This window comes from Arachis stenosperma, chromosome 8 (assembly GCF_014773155.1).
Source record: "Arachis stenosperma cultivar V10309 chromosome 8, arast.V10309.gnm1.PFL2, whole genome shotgun sequence".
In the NCBI taxonomy this organism is placed as follows: domain Eukaryota; kingdom Viridiplantae; phylum Streptophyta; class Magnoliopsida; order Fabales; family Fabaceae; genus Arachis; species Arachis stenosperma.
Window position 1 is genome coordinate 46,840,634 of NC_080384.1, and position 17,145 is coordinate 46,857,778.

Sequence of the window (17,145 nt, forward strand, 5' to 3'; positions counted from 1 at the left end):
TTATAGCTTACCACTTTATTTATTACCTAAACTATTTTATTTGTAATTAATTTTAGAAAAAAACGTTGCAAATAAAAAATAATGAGAGAACTAAATAAAATGAAGATAAATAATTTATGATAAAAAAGAGAGAAATAGATTATAATATTGTTTGGACATAAAAGTTAGTTAATGGTAATCAGTGGTTAAAAAGCATCATAAAACAATCAATCAGAACCAACAATGTTCATTGTTTTCCATTGCTACCATTTCTTTGTTACCATCCAGTGAATAGTCTGTTATTGGAGCAAAAGTTCCGCCAATTACTACAGTTTTTTGAAATAGTTTAAATAATGCAACATGAGCTCATAGCAAATTTAATGCCTGCTTTAGAGATGTTTTATCTTAGACATAAAATAAATGTTATGTGGATTGAGAAATCAGCTTTATAATTTTCTTACCATAAGGGCAATCATGGCAGATACAACACCAACTCTAACACCACGGGGGCTACATATTTTCCACCGAAAAAGTTTTCATTAGCAGATGATGGATTCGCACCACTCTTAATATGTTTCATCTGATGAAGTAGCATATAAATACTATGATTAAGTTTTGTTTTCAACTTTAGAGGAAATATATGTATACCCAATTAACATTATTATCATGGTACTTGCAATTGATACGCCTTACTTATCTGTTTTGGTAATAAACACAAAGAATTGTAGACACCACAACAGTGATCATAGGAGAAATTGTAGATTCATAGAAGAGTTTCTTGTTCTTTTTCGCCTGCTATCACAATAGAACAGCAATGCAAGTTCTAAAAGGAATAAAGTTTAAGTGCTAAGCTGTTTAATATGGTTCCCATGGTTGGAAGTGAGTCAAGCCAGCTCATGAAACAGCTCAAGCTCGACTCCTTAATAGCTCAATAAGCTGAACTTGTGAGCTAGTGAGCCGAGTTTGAGCTTGGAATTGAGCTCATAAACTAAATGAGTCGAATTTGAGCTTAGATAAGCTCAACTCATTAACTTGTGAGTTGACTCGATTATATATATAATATTAAAAGTATAGATTAAATGCATATAATATGCATATTAATAATTTAATATATATATATATATATATATATATATATATATATATATATATTCTTAATTATTTAAAATTTTATAGTAATTCTTTATATAAAATTTTGATGTAGAACATAAATAAAAAATTTATAATTAATAAATAGATAATATATAAAATTTATCTTTTTTAATATTTTTTAATGTATATAAGTTATAATTTATTTGAGCCAGCTTGTGAATTCGAGTCGTGAACCAAACTTAATTTTTGTGAGCTGAACTTGAGATTGGTCTAGCTCCAGACCTACCCATAGCCTCTTAGACTTATAACTTTGATCAAAGGGAGATTCATTTTGGATTTGACAGAGTAATTTAAATAAAGGGAAAATGTAGTGATGCTCAAATAAACAAATACTAACTCTAAAGCATGAACCATTCAAAACTTCTAGCAATTTGTCTAGCGTCTTCTAGTTAGCTGTATACTAATGATTTATGATAACTTTGCATAAAAATAACAAAAAAAAAAAAAACTGATGCTTCATTATAATAATATTTCATTGCTTCTCTCCGAATCACATTTAGATTCATGTACTCACTTAATCAACCTTAACAGTCAAGTTTGTGTTTGAAAATTGTATCTTAATCAACCTTAAATAGTCAGAAGCCATTCTTTCATTGAAAAAAACGGAGAAATAATAAACAGTTTATCATTTAGCACTTTAGCAACCTTTTACCTACTATTGTGCTTTTAATGAAATGAATTTGCTAAGGTTAACAATTACAGCTCACAACTAATTAAAATTCTCTTAAAAGTATATTCCTTTTTCTTAAAATATGAATATTTACTATATCTGTATCACAAATACTTGTTTTTGTGTCCAACACTATTCAATATCACAAATACTTATTTCTCTGCAGCAGCTGCTACCACCTCAGCTTCATTTAACATCTCATTATGTCTGCCTTCAATTTCACCTGCTAGTTTGCTAACTACAAATCCATTCTCATTCAATCTATTCCCAAAGTTCGAAAAAAGCTGGTTGTTTCTTGGATTCTAATGCTATGTCGTTTGTTTCAGGTGGAAAGGTTCCGAGCTTATCTTCTGCATGGATGAGGTCGTTTTTGGATCAAAAGAAGAAGAATGATAAAGAAACTCCTGCCGCGGTTGTCGGGAAGGGTACAAGGGTGGATGCTGCACAGTCAAGTGCTCGTCCGTTAAAAAGGAAAAAACCAGATTTAGAGACATCTCTGGAGGTTCTCTCAGCTGTTGACTTGGAAAAGCAACTGCGTCTTCATGGCTTTTCTAGGGGTGTGAGTGCTCGTTCTGTTTGGAGTGAATGTTTTCCATTCCCTGAATTGGCCGATAAAGCTGTTCAATATCCTGCTGATGTAGTGATGCTGAAGGAGGTTGGGAAGGAGGCAATTGGCCAGTACATGCAGATGATGATGAACCTTTTAAATTATTTCAATGTAATTAGTAATGTGGTTATTTACAAAACCTTGTGGCTACTTCTTAGGTCATTGGTGCCAGGAAGCTATGCCTAGGTCGAACGACTGAAATAATCGGAGCGAAGGAGAGGAAAGATGCAAGTAAAATTCTGGATTTGTAGAAATTATTAAGAGAGAGATGAGGTTGTTATTGAGGCTACGGCGAAGATGAAAGGTATGAAAGTGGAAATAGCTAAACTTCATGAGTAGATCCCAGCATTGCAGGGTCAGGTCAAGGATGCTAACAATGAATAAGGGCAGCTAACCTCTAGGGTACATGAGTTGGAATAAGAAGTGCTGGAAATGTTTGCCGCAGGCTTTGACCGAACTATTAGTTAGGTGGCGGCTTTGTCCCCTGACTTTGACGTCGGAAGTCTTGACATGACGAAAATAGTAGTTGATGGTAAGCTGGTAGATGATGAAACTGGTGAGGAGGCAGAAGGTGACAATGGGGGATCTATTCAGAAGGATAATTGACATAAACTTTTTTTGTTTTTGTCTAATGTGGCTTGTTTAGTAGCTCTTTTGACAATGGCCTCTTGGTTTGTATATTTTGAATGATTGACATGGTGTTTTGTACACCATTATTTTGAAAAACTTGCCTGTTTGCTTGATGAATGCATGTTTGTATATTGTGCGTGTAATTTTTGCAAGCTTTCATATAGAAAAAATAGTACTTTATTGAACAGTACTTTCCAACGTGAAAGGTGCGAAGTGATCGGCCTTGTTAAAACCTCTCCAAGAAAAATCCGTGTTTTTTTATTGGAAAAAACCTTCAGTGGTAGAAAAAAGAGTACCTTTCGACTTTGGCTTTTACATGTAGTAAAAACGCAAGGAAGATATGTTCCATATGTTTGGGAGCTCGGTTCTTGCCAGTATTTGTAGAGAATATGCCCTTCGTCCGTATACTTTTGATACTCGAAATGGTCCTTTCGATGTGGCGGCAAGCTTTCTCTGGCCAAGAGGTTTGCGAACATCTTCTACTTTCCTTAGAACAAGGTCTCCATGTTGCAATGTTCTCGGTCACACCCGTTTGTTATATTTTTCTCTTATGACAATCTACATTGCTTGTTGCCTTAGTCTGGCCGAGGTACGTTCTTCATCTAAAGTGTCCAACTTGGCTCGGCTCGCCTTATCTGGTCACTGGCTTCGGTAGTCGTTAGTTCAGTTCTTAGTGATCCTTGTGAAATTTTCACTGTGATCATTGAGTCTGCTCCATATACTAATCAGAATGGTGTTTTTTTAGTTGTTGATTATGGTGTAGTGTTATAGCTCCATAAGATTTTTGGGATTAGCTCAGCACAGTCCTTTGGCATTGGCTAACTTTTTCCCTAGGGACTGCAAGATAACTTTGTTAGCACTCTCGGTAAGACCATTAGTTTGTGGGTTCTTAACAGAAGAAAAATTATGTTTGATATTAAGGTTATTTAAAAAAGATGCTATGCTTTTATCAGTAAATTGTCTGCCATTATTAGTAACAATGTCACCTGGCAAGCCATATATACATATGATGCATTTTCATATGAAAGATCGTACCTCATTCGAGGTTATCTTGGCTAGCGGCTGAGCCTCTATCCATTTTGTGAAGTAATCAATTGCAACAAGTAAAAATTTTACCTGATCTCTGGATACCGAAAAAAGTCCGAGAATGTCAAGCCCCCACCTGTGAAAAGGACATCCTACCTCGGAGGTGTGTAACATCTCGGTTCGAGTATGAATAGTTGATGCACACCTCTGACAATTGTCGCAATGTCGTACTTTCTTCATGCAATCATTCTTGAGTGTTGGCCAATAATAGCTTGTGCGCAGGAGTTTCGAAGCTAGGCGGTGCCCTCCGATATGTGTTCTGCAGATCCCTTCATGTGCTTCTGCCATGGCGAGGTGGGATTCCTCCGTTTTGATACACTTTAATAATGGTCTGGAAAATCCTCTTTTGTATAGATCGTCACTAATCATGGTGAAATGACTCGCTTTCTTCTTAAACAACTTTGGGTTTTCTTCTGTCGTCGGGACCTTTCCTATTTTCAAATAATGCACACAGGGTGTCCCCCAATATGTTTCGTGTGACAAAGAGAAAACATGGATACTACATATGCTTGGTTCCCCAAGCGTTAGTTGTGATAAAATTGGTATGGTGTCTGTAACTTTGGAAGTTGCTAATTTAGATAAAACACCTGCCCTATTATTATCCTCCTGAGGTATACGAGTGATCTCAAAAGTTTGGAAAATTTGAATTAGACTTTTAACATTGCTCAAATATTGTTCCAAAAAGGGATCTCTTACATAGAAGTTGTCGTTTACCTGTTGTACGACTAGCAATGAATCATAGTAAACCTTAAAGGGTTGAACATTTGTGTCTTTGGCCAAACATAAACTGGCTAAAAGGGCCTCGTATTCGAATTGATTTTTACTTGTCTTGAACAGGAATGTGATGGACTGTTCGGCACATACTCCAGTATTGTCTTTCAGAATAATTCCGGCTTTGCATCCATCCTCGTTGAAGTGTATTTGGGACTAACTACGGGACCTTCAACCTTGCATTATATTATTATCTTGCTTCATTGTAGTCAGAATGTACGATTGCGATAACATTATCCTGCACATGGAACTTAACACATAGGTGAATAATAGAAACGATATCTCCAAAAGAGTTTAAAGATGGTTGCCCTAATATAATGTTATAAGGGCTAACACAAGCAACCACCAGATATTAGATATCTAGGGTTTTTGAATCGGGGTATTCCTCTAAAGTTGTTCTCAACCACACATAACCTACTATGGGTACTCTTTTCCTAGAAAATCCGACCAATTCTCAAAATGAAGGTTGCATATTGCTCGGGTTTAGCTGCATCTTCCGAAAAGTTGATAAAAACAACACATCGACACTACTACCTGGATCCATTATACTTTCCTAACTGTGGCTTCTCCTACTGTTATAGATATTACCACGGGATCGTTCAGGTTCTGGCTTTTAGATCGAAAATCAAAATCAGTGAAAGTGATACTTGGTCCTGAGTTTGCTGGGTTCCGAGGTTCCACCTATTCTTCTGTCAAGGTTAGCATGGTCCTGTAACTTCTCTTCCTTGCGGAGCTTGTAAGTCCTCCGCACGCAAATCCTCCCGAGATATAGTTTATGACTTTTCTTGTCGGGGGTGGGGGATTTGTATTGGACCATCCGGCATTATTTTTTGCAACTGTGGCTGAGTTCGCGTGATCCTTAGTCGCTGGGGGACTCCCAGAAGTTCTCTATATTTGGCCGTTGACATATTTATCTAACAGTCCCTGTCATGCTAATTGCTCCAAAAGGTCTTTCGCTACTACACCCTTGTCAGTCGTATGTTCAAACTTTTGATGAAATATACAATATTTACTTTTGTCGATATACTTTTGATCTTGATACGTTCTGGCTCTATTGGGGTTTAATGATTTTGGCGTGCAATATTTCCTTTATGATGTCTTCCCTCTTTGTGTTGAATTGTGTATAGGAATCGAATTTTGGTGTCAATTTGAATGGCTTTTTGCCTTCTTGATTATTGCTCATCCTGTTCTACCTATCGTCCTCCCTGCGCAGTGATGGTTTTTCCATCCTCCTGGCCTCTCTTAACTCCTCAATCTCAATCTGACCTGTTGCTTTATCTCTGAATTCGGCTAATGCAGTTGGTTTTACTATTGCGATTGCTTCTTGAAATTTTTCGGGGCAGAGTCCACTTTTCAAGGCATGTAAGTGTATTTCTGGATTAAGATATGAAATTTTAATTGCTGCTGTTACAAACCATGTCATGTATTCTTTCAAAAAAAAATTTTCGTCTTGCTTATAACCTTACAACATGTGCTGCCACTATTAACTATTAACAAAAAAAATATTCACAATAAATAGTAATCAAGACCTAACTACCTACAAAGGCTGATAGCATCCGTCTGACCCATACTTCTGTTATGTAAGCCAAAGTTAACATTAACTCCATTACACAACTAACTACGCCTAATAAGGGAGTCGACCTAGGGGAACCCATTATAACGCGCCCGAAACTAACCCCTACAAAAGAGACAATCCAGACACATATCACATACTGTTTCTTGAAACAGTATTCTCTATACTTTTTCACAATCTTCATCTGTATCGTAGAACAACTCTTTTTTAAAATTTATTTATATTTTCAAACATAATTCCAATTATTTTAGAAATATGTAAAAAATATTTACTTATTGTAAAATCATTAAATTTTAAATTTATGTTTTTTGAAACAAAGAAAGCTCAACACAATAAAGTGGAGCAACGGATAAACAGTCAAATTAAGCAACCAAAAAAAGAAACCAAACACGAAGATGATCAATCCCTTGTCATCTCCGGCATAGCCATCAACAACCAAAAGGATCAATACCAGCTCACTCCTTGTAGCTCAGAAACGTTCTACTTTGAATGACCTCAACACCTGCTTCTCTATTGTTGAAGATTCTGTCATTGCGTTCCAACCAAATGTTCCAAATCACTGCAAAGAATCCAATAAGCCACCTATTCTTCTCCTCTTTTCTATTAAGCATGTTAGTACAACTCTCAAATAGACCTTTAATGGTTCCTGGGACTGCCCAATCTCTACGAAAGCCCCTCAACCACGCGCACCACACCTTCCAAGTAAACTCACAAAACAGAAACAGATGATGAACAGACTCCATCTCTTTTTTACACGGGACACAAATATTGTCAGCCTGCTGGATGACGCCCAATCTACTCAACCTCTCTTTAGTATTTACCCGACCAACTAGAACAAACCATCCAAAAAGCTCTATTCTTGGCGATACCAACCCTTTCCAAATAACACTAGTGAAGCTATAGCTTGTAATCTCTTGTGAAAGAGTCTCCGATTGCAACACCTGTATCAAAGAGTTAGTAGAAAAAATACCTTTATTATCAAATTTCCAAACAAGATTATCCTGTCTACTAGTTGATAGCTTCACTGGCCTTAACCTCTCATGAAGTTGATGAACAAGTTCCAACTCCTATTGAAATAACTCTCTCCGCCACTGAAAATTCCAAATCCACTCTAACACATCCCAAAACCCACAATCTCCTATCACAGATCCTTGTTGGTTTGAAATAGAGAAAAGCCTCGGAAAACTCGCTTTCAAAGGACCACCTTGAACCCAATTGTCTTCCCAAAACATAGTTTTCCTACCATCCCCTACTTCCATCGCCATCCCACTAATAATTTTATCTTTCACCTGTTGTTCTTTTATATTCAACTGGCAGATGTCTTTCCACAGGCCACCTTTTACTGGTACAGGCTGATCAGACAGTCGTACATTAGGATTCAAATTGTTACAAGAACAAACAATCTTCTTCCACAATGGACATTCTTCTTTTGAAAATCGCCACCACCACTTAAACAAGAGCGCTGTGTTCCTGAGCATTGCATCCCCGACCCCCAAACCCCCTGCCTTTTTTGGTGTCTGAACCACTTCCCACTTCACCAGCGGTATACCATAGTTTCCGTCCTCCTTGCCCCACATGAACCTCCTCTGTAATGCAATCAACTTGTCAGCGACCGCCTTCGGCATCTTGTATAGGCTAAGGTAATAAATTGGTAAGCTGTTCAACACCGATTTGATGAGAACTAACTTCCCAGCTTTGTTTAGAACCTTCGCTTTCCATAAGCTGAGCTTCTTTTCCACTTTATCAATGATAGGTTTCCACGTCTTCACCAATCGTGGGTTAGCCCCTAAAGAGATCCCAAGATACCTAACAGGTAAGACAGCTTGCTTGCACCCCAGAAGGCGACACCCCTGCTCCACCCACTCTTGCTCACAATTGATCGAGATCAGCCTCGACTTATCAAAATTGATGCTCAAACCCGACATCAGCTCAAAACAACGCAACAGCCTCTTGTAATTCATAATCGTCTCTGTCTCCGGAGGGCAAAACAAGATAGTATCATCCGTAAATTAAAGATGTGATAGTTCAATATGATCTCTTCCAACCATTAATGGAGCAATGCGCCCATTTCGTACGGCTTCCACCAACATCCGATGCAACACATCGACCACAAGAACAAAGAGAAGAGGAGAAAGTGGATCTCCTTGTCTTAAGCCCCTCTCCATTTTGAATGGCTTGGACGGTGACCCATTAACCAGGACAGACATAGTGGCCGTACTGACACACTCCTTCATCCAATTCCTCCATCTTTGTCCAAAGCCCATCTTCTGAAGCACAATATCGACAAAACTCCACCTAACTCTATCATATGCTTTCTGAAAATTTAGTTTTATGATTGCTGCCTTCTTTCTACGCGTCTTGAGCCACTGAACCGTCTCACAGGCAATTAGGGCGCCATCATGAATTTTTCTACCCTTCACAAATGCACTTTGTGTCTCTCCTACCAAACCCAGCATAACTGTTCTCATTCTTCTCACCAATACTTTTGAAATCACCTTATACACACACCCCACCATACTAATCGGCCTAAAGTCCTTGATCTCCTTGACACCCACAAATTTCGAAGCAAGAGTTACCCATGTAACATTCACATCAGTTGGTAGCTTAGCATTCTGAAAGAACCCCATCACTGCTGTTGTAAACTCCTGGCCAATCTCCTCCCAGCACCGTTTGATAAAATTCATATTGTATCCGTCACTACCTGGTGCTTTAGAAGATTCACAGTCCCAAACTGCCTCCCTAATTTCCTCCGCAGATGGCAAAACCTCCAACGCTGTAGCCTCATCAACATCAATCTGTCTTACCAAACCATCCCGAAAGTTAATCCTCGGGACATATTCCTGCCGATACAAGTCCTTATAAAATCCCCTAATAGCAACCTTTATTCTTGCCTGATTCCGCACTAGTCGTCCATGAATCATCAGAGTGTCAATCTTGTTGTTCCTTCTTCTAGCCGAGGCGATATTATGAAAGAATCTAGTATTCTTATCCATGTTTCTTACATGCTGAGACCGAGACATCTGCTTCCAGTGGACCTCCTTCCTAATATACCACTTCTCACACAAACTCACCAGGGCCCTCCTTCTAGCCTCCGTCGTGCCATCATACGTGCCGTTACTAACCATAGTATCAATCTTCTTCATCTCCTCCTCAACCATCATCAGTCTCTTATCCAGGTCCCGAAAGTTATCCTTGTGCCATTTTCGCAAAGATATCGTCAAGGCCTTCAGCTTATGCGTGAACTGAGCATCCCCTAAATTTCTCCACTCATTTTTTACCATCCCTAGGAAACCCTCATGCGTAAACCAGGAGTCTAGGCTTCTGAAAGGTTGAGGCCCCCTCTACCTCTTGCATCTTCCACAATCAACGGGCAATGATCTGACAGTCCTCTTGGTCCACTTTTTACTCGAATATCAGGAAATTCCTCAATCCACTCTATACTAACCACCACCCTATCAATCCGACTACAAGACTGATCTCTGAACCACGTGAACTTCCGATCATTTAGAGGTAGATCCACCAGCTGTAAATCATGAACCCAATTCTTAAACTCTTCCGCTGACGCCGATAGACTACTCACCCCTTTGCGTTCTTCGACCTGCATAATCTCATTGAAATCTCCCAAAACACAGAAAAGAACCTGGCATAAGCCTACAAGATAACTCAACTCCTCTCACATCACTCGTTTGTCCTCTCTCCCATGCTCCCCATACACTTAAAAATATTACAAAATATTACATCAAAATTTGATATGTAAACATTTTTTTATAAAAATATATTTAACAATTAAATACTTTTATTATATTTAAAAATATTTTGAATTTTCTTTTTTATCGTGAACACTTCACAAATTTGGAGTGTAATTTACAGTAAATTTATAATTGTAGTGCAGTTTTGCTGGTTTACTCAAAATAAAAAATAAAAAATAAAAAATTTGGACTTCCCTCCTTTTTGTTCCATCTAAAAGTTAAAAACTTAAAACAACCAAAGCTCGCAGTCGTATCAGCGTCTGCGTGAGTGCGTGTGTTGTGGTCACAGCGATCTGCAAATCTTGATTCTTCCAAATATGAAAAAACAACGCACAGAGAATTGAAAATTCATAAACACACTTTATTATTTTTACTTATCAGAGTATCAATTCAAGAGAGAGATAGAGAAATAATTTGAAGTTTTAAACCTTGTTCCCTCCTACCAACCATGTCCTTGGATCCCAATTTCACAGCAGCCGCCACCGCCACCACCACCGCTACTGCCACCACCACCACCGCTGCACAAGCAATACCTATATCACCACAAGTTCGCCCAAACCCGCAATTAGCGAAACCTAACAATAACCACAGCGACCAATCTCAGAATCAGCCTTTTCTCTATCCAGTTTCTTCTTCTGGCCGCGGCTTCATCCCGGGGATTACGAATCCCTTTGCCCGTGGTGGTGGCGTCGACGCGCGCCACGTGTCGCCTTCGCTAGCTTACGCTCGTGGCGTTCATGCTCACCTTGAGTATCTCAGCCACATCACTAGGCATCAGCAACTAGGTCCCACTATTAAGGCTCTTCCTCTCTCACCTCAACAACAAAAGGTATCTTGTAATAGAAATTCAATTCTTCTAGTTTTATTATGGTGCTATTGTTTAATTTCTGTCATAATAATCATTCCGAAAGTAAATGCTTTTGTGGCGTTAATTCTATACTCTAATTTAACTAATTGTTGATTGTTCAACGAAGCTTTAGGTTCTGGCTGTGTTATTGTGCTTCTTATAAGCTGATATTTGATGATTTTTGCTCTAATTATTTAAATTAATTTTTCATTGTGGGGTTTGTATTTAGGCTACACCTCGGTCTGCTGTTACTGATAGCAATGGCTATAAAGATACAAGCACAAGGTTGTTATTTTTATGTTTAAACGATTTGTTATATATACTCGTTTGCTGTGTTGGAATCGATTTTAATATGTTTGGTTTGTTTCTTAGGGAAAGAAGCAGAGATGATCAATATATTGTGGTCAGAGATAGAAAAGTGAGTCTACATTTGCTTATTTTGCATGAAATTAATTGTAAAGTTCTTGTGTTAGAAAGACCATATTGATGTTGATATCATAATAAATTGTATGCGTTACATTTGTGAGGGATACTCTTCCTTTTTTGGAGTGTGTATTTAAATTCATCTTGAAATGTGCTGAATCGGCTAATCTCTCTCTTGCATGTTATATCATTGTCAATTGTTCTGCCTTTTGATCCTAATTTATCTTTCTTATTGATTCTTAATTTCTTCCTGATTACAATTATACATGTAAACTCTGATTGTGAGGGTCCTTCCAATAAATTGATAGTTTCCTATGTTCCTTTTGATTTCTCTTACTTTCCCTTCCATACCTTGATATTATGTGATTTAAACTGAATTCTACAAATGGGTGTGTTCTCACATGTTGCGTAAAGCATAATTGATGTTGTTGTTACTGGTATTCTTTGATTTTGTACATATTCAGATATTCCAGTGGTCATGCATACTCCAACTCTAGTTATTCGGGAGTGAGTTCTTGAACTCTTGCTTTTGTTGTGTTTCATCCTTGTTCTGATTTGGAAAGAGTGTTCTGACACGACATGTGAAGTAAGGAAGTTGAGATAGTTCACTTGTTTCATGGATGTTACAACTAGAAAGATAAATTATATTTACTTTGCATTTAGAAATGGCTTTGGCTGATTTTAACAGACGGTGGAAGTTTGTATATTTTTTTCTCTTGGTGTTAAATGTATAGATACTAAGTCCTTCATGAATTCAGGTTTGTGGAATGAGCAAGCTTTACATCATTGTTGGAAGTCATATCACAGATACATCTATGAGAAGTATGATGTAGGAATGGGTTTATACAGAAGTAAAAGGGAAAAGCATATTAACCAAGCTATAATAACATGCTATTCAAGCCTAGACATAAATTTGGGTACAAAATAATATTGAAACATTTCACAATAAAGTGGCTTGTATTTTGGTTTATTTATTTTGCCAAACTCCATTTATTTTATGGTTGAATAAAGTCAAATTTCATGCCTTGTCTTCTCACTATTTGCTACTGGTAGCTAAAGTGTAAGATTTAATATATTCTTCAATCACTTTCAAATTCATTACTTCACAGCTAATTAAAACTTAATCATAGATTTTTTTTTTAACCTTCAGGAACATTTTTCTTGCTAAAAGCTTCTCATTAGATTTTTTCATTCTGATAGTTGACATTATTATTCATAATTTAGGTCAGGATAACAGAGGATGCTTCCCTCTATGCACTTTGTAGATCATGGCTGAGGAATGGTGTACATGAAGAAAACCAGGTTTGAGTAATATCTCTCTTTTCATAGTTTGGCATCTGAGGAAATCATGTTTAACTGTCACAACATTAGATTATTAGCTTTAATGTTTTGTTAAAACAGGATCAATCAGCTTTGTCAAAATGTTTGTTTGACATTCATTTCAGTTGTTTTTGTTAGAATATCAATGTTAGCTCTCTAATTAGCTAAAAATGATCAGATTAACTAGTGGTTAGGGTACAAAATACAAGTTAGCTGCTGGTTGTCAGAGTGTAGGTTTTTTGAAAGAGCCTCCATGAGGTCAGACAATACTGTATAAGGCACCCATTGATTTTTTAAAAGATACCCTATCCTCCCATGAAGTTTGGGTGATATTATACACTTGATACCCATTTTAAACATTAAACTTACGTCTGCCTTAGGGAGGTTAGTATAGCATATAAATTAAGGGGTGTCGGGTGTAATCTCATCGAACCTCAAGAGAGGTGAATGTAATTTACCCTTTAGTAAGCCCTTAATCTTAATAAAATTTAAGTATAGAATAGGCAACTAGGCAAGTATAAAGAGTACTATAAAAATGAAAAGCCTTGTTAAATCTGTTTTGTGTTCAGTAGCTTCTATGTAACTTCATCATATTGCACTGTTAATAGGGGTTCTGACCAAAGACATTCTTGTTTGTGATATTTTTTTATTTTACTTTCTGTAAGAGTCTGTACATTTTGATGAACTTATCAATTTATCATCTTATATTTCATTGTACCTGGCAGCCACAACAAAATGATGTAATGAGGGCACTTCCGAAACCATTGCCTGCATCTGCAGTGACTGGTTATACGTCAAACAAGAAAGAAGAAAAAGACAATGATGAACACGAAGAGGTTTGACTTTCTAGTTAGCTAAGTATATTTAAGAACGATGATTAATGGAAGCAGAAAGCTTTGTTTACATGTCAAATACAATTTCTTAACAACATTTATATTGTTGATTACACAATATGAGGCCAACTTTCTTGAACAAAAAATATTAGCTATATATTGAGTGAATATTTAGAAATTCCAAACTGCTTGGTCATAAAGGTTATGATATTATGTTAGTGCCCACTTTTCCTTTAAGCTATATGGTGAAACTTGAAAGCTCATGAATTTTATATATAACGAGTTACAGCTCTTGTCTAGTATTTTTCAAAGCTTATGTTAAAACAGAGTTCTTCAATTCTTCGCCGAGAGAGTGATCTTATTAAATCCTTATCTGTTGATTTTATACACATTTCTGCTTTCAGAAGGAGGAGTCTGTTGAGCATCTATCAGCACCAGATATATTGAAGAGACATATTAAAAGTGCTAAAAAGGTTAGAGCAAGGTAAGTGTTTTCTGTATTATATCTTTTCGACTCGGTTTTGCTTTAACACATCTTATGAGTTCTGCCTTTTTGGTCATTTGTACATTGCATAATTATGGTCACATTTTGCTGTCATCATAAATTTCACTGCAGAATATTTTATTCTGCAATTAATAATTCAAATTTTGTGACTAATAATCACATCATTACTTATTTGAAGCTGACTAACCTGTATGCATAACTTATTTTTTTATTATTGCCCTCGACGTAAATGTCTAAGTTTCGTTTGAGGAATAATTTTTGTATTTTTATTTCTGCCAGTAAGGGTATGCTTGTTAAGGGACAAACATGGATGCAAATTATAATAGATCCGTGAAAAGTTTCACTCAATTTTGACCCCCTAAAAAAAATAGTGGAAGGTACAGGGGGACTTTCCAAATTGCTTCATTTGATCCTCCATTGGAGTAATGGCTACCAATTTATACCTTCGGGTAGAGTGTATATAACAAAAGAATGGTGTGCCAGGGATGTTTGTACCAGTGAATCTTGTAACATTGAAGTTCTATGACACATAGAGACTTTGGAGAGATCATAATTCAAGATTTAATGAAGAAAAATGTTGTGTACATAAGATCTGTGAGATACATGCTCACTCACTATTTACCATTAAATGGAATATGGGCTTCATATCTCATCAAATAGACGAATAGTGAATAGTATGAGTCAACATGGTGTCACATTATATTTTCAAATAACAATTCTTGAATGAATGTTAATGCCAATTTGCCATACTTATTGTCTTCTGCTTCTTGCAGATTAAGGGAAGAACGGTTACACCGTATCTCAAGGTACAGAAGTAGACTTCAGCTTTTGATTCCACCACAAGTTGAACACTTAAAAAATGACACCGCTGCTGGGAACTGACCTTACAAACTCGAGAGACATCAAGGTTTGTATTAATTTTATAAGGTTTGATATTAATTGAGATTTAAAATATTTGATAAGGTTTGGGTTAGCTCTTTGTTGGTAATGGTCAAGGTATTCCTATTGATCATCATGGCTCTTCTCTATTGTATGGCAACAATAGCAATATATGTTTTAAACTCACCAATCTTTTGCATGTTCCACAAGTAACTCATAATCTCTTTAGTTTATCTAACTTTGCTGAGGATAATCATGTTTATTGAGTTTCGGCCTAAATTTTGTTTAATTCATGACCAGGTTACCAGGGATCTTCTTCCCAAGGACATAGCTAGAGGAGGAATTTACTCTTTTGATCATTTACTTGTTCCCCACGCTACGCCTCCTAAGGGTGTTTCTTTTAATTCTACCTTTGAATCTTTCTACTGATAAGTCACATGCCCCTACTGCTTTGTGTAGTTCCTTTTCTTGTAGTTCTCTAGATTCCAATGTACCATTTGATAGTTTTTTGTGTAAGACATCGAACATTTTTGCTTCTTTTGATGATTCTGTGAATAGTTTGAATCCTATGAATAACACACCCTTTAATTCTGGAACTAATAGTGTTACCTTGTGTGACAATAACAGATTTATCATTCTAACTAAGCTTGAACACCATACTCACAAATCAATTCTGATGAACATTTCTCTCAGATTAACCTTCTCCCTTATTCTTCTCCTTTCTTTTATTCTTAACAACCAAAGATCAATGACAATAGTAGCCCACCTTTAGGTTTCTTGACACAGAAACAAAGAAACAATGCTGTTGAGTTCTGGCATAAAAGGTTGGGCTATAGACATATAGTGCCATCAAAACTGTTCAATTTGTCATGTCTCAGTGTTAGATACCTTCCTCTCGTGGCACCATGCCTCCTAAATCAATTGTCCTTTTCCAACTCCCTTAAATTGGTTTTTGTTGATATTTGAGGTCCACCCACCTACAGAATTGATGCCTAAATCCTTTACTTCCTTTCTAGCAGATCATGGTACTTTCTATCATCCCTATTGTCCCTACACACATGATGGGAGATTAGAGAGGAAATATAGGCATATCACTAAGGTAGTGTTTGGAAGAAAGACTATACTTCAGTGGGAGATAGAGACTGAGATAAAAATAAAGTTCTAATTTAATTTGTACAAAGGGTAAAGTTAGAATTAGTTAATTGAAATGGGGGTATTTTAGGTATAAAATGTTATTGAAATTTTAGTTTCCCGTGTCTCCATTTTTTGGAGGTACTAAAATATTGATAGAGACTGAAATTTTAGTACCAGTCTCTGGACCAACAAACATGATACTGAGTTTTAGTCTCCCAGTTTTCATCCCAGTACCTCAAAACAAATGCTATCTAAAGGTTCGTTTGGAAAGCTTTAAAAGTAACTTTTTTGAGCTTTTGGCTTATAAAAAGTAGTAGTATTAATGTTTGGTGTAATTTTCAAAATCAAATTGCAGCATTTTAAGAAGCTATTTAGGAGCTTATAGAGAAGTTTAAAAAAAAAAGATTTCTTTCATAATACTACTACTTTTTATCACATTTTCTATAAAATAAACATTTTTAGAACTAAAAATTTAAATACAAAATAACTTATTTATAAGTTACTTTTAATATAGCTATTTATTGTTTAAGCTATTTTTTCAAAAAAGAGTTTAATTAAGCTGTTTATCCAAACTGGATTTAAGAACGGCCTTTGAAATTTTGGGATTCTTTTTTATAATGTCACCTTTTATATTGCACATGATTTTTCATTGTATGTTTAAATAGTTTTAAGTTAGAGTTGCTTAAATAAATTAAAAAACAAAATTTTAAATTTCAGTAAATATTAAAATACTCTTATAATTAATTTTGACAAACACAAATATTCCTAAAATAAGATCTTAAACTTTTAAAAATTTAATTTTAAACTGAATAGAACTAAACTAATTTCAACGTGAAGGTTGGTTGCATTTGGCGAGTCTGCGGAATCCTGTAACTTTAACCTCGAGTCATGGCCTGACAGTGACGAATACAGTCAAATGCTTTATGGGGATCTACGATGAGGCGTAACCGACATTGAACTGATATCAGTAGGATAAGCATCATGATG

The 17,145-nt window shown here is 36.3% G+C and overlaps 1 protein-coding gene across 2 annotated transcripts; it reads left to right on the forward strand.

The window, feature by feature from the left end:
- The first annotated feature begins 10,456 nt into the window (after positions 1-10,456).
- LOC130943684 (uncharacterized) lies at positions 10,457-15,620 on the forward strand. 2 transcript variants are annotated; one of them, XM_057871675.1, is made up of 9 exons: positions 10,806-11,046; positions 11,294-11,349; positions 11,437-11,482; positions 11,952-11,994; positions 12,712-12,789; positions 13,533-13,643; positions 14,045-14,124; positions 14,919-15,052; positions 15,325-15,620. In XM_057871675.1, the coding sequence occupies exons 2-8, from the start codon at positions 11,325-11,327 to the stop codon at positions 15,025-15,027; spliced, it is 492 nt and encodes a 163-aa protein (XP_057727658.1). In that variant the 5' UTR covers positions 10,806-11,046; positions 11,294-11,324; the 3' UTR covers positions 15,028-15,052; positions 15,325-15,620. The 2 variants fall into 2 exon arrangements, with proteins under 2 accessions (XP_057727657.1, XP_057727658.1); XM_057871674.1 differs by lacking the exon at positions 11,952-11,994 and having other exon boundaries at positions 10,457-11,046.
- Positions 15,621-17,145: the final 1,525 nt, after the last annotated feature.

What these genes read in the sequence shown, in the direction of transcription:
- LOC130943684 (XM_057871674.1), top strand. Translation starts at nt 10,666, where the DNA reads ATGTCCTTGGATCCCAATTTCACAGCAGCCGCCACCGCCACCACCACC. An exon ending in TATAAAGATACAAGCACAAG is followed by an intron (nt 11,350 to 11,436) that starts GTTGTTATTTTT and finishes TTTGTTTCTTAG; the next exon opens with GGAAAGAAGCAGAGATGATC. An exon ending in GTGTACATGAAGAAAACCAG is followed by an intron (nt 12,790 to 13,532) that starts GTTTGAGTAATA and finishes TGTACCTGGCAG; the next exon opens with CCACAACAAAATGATGTAAT.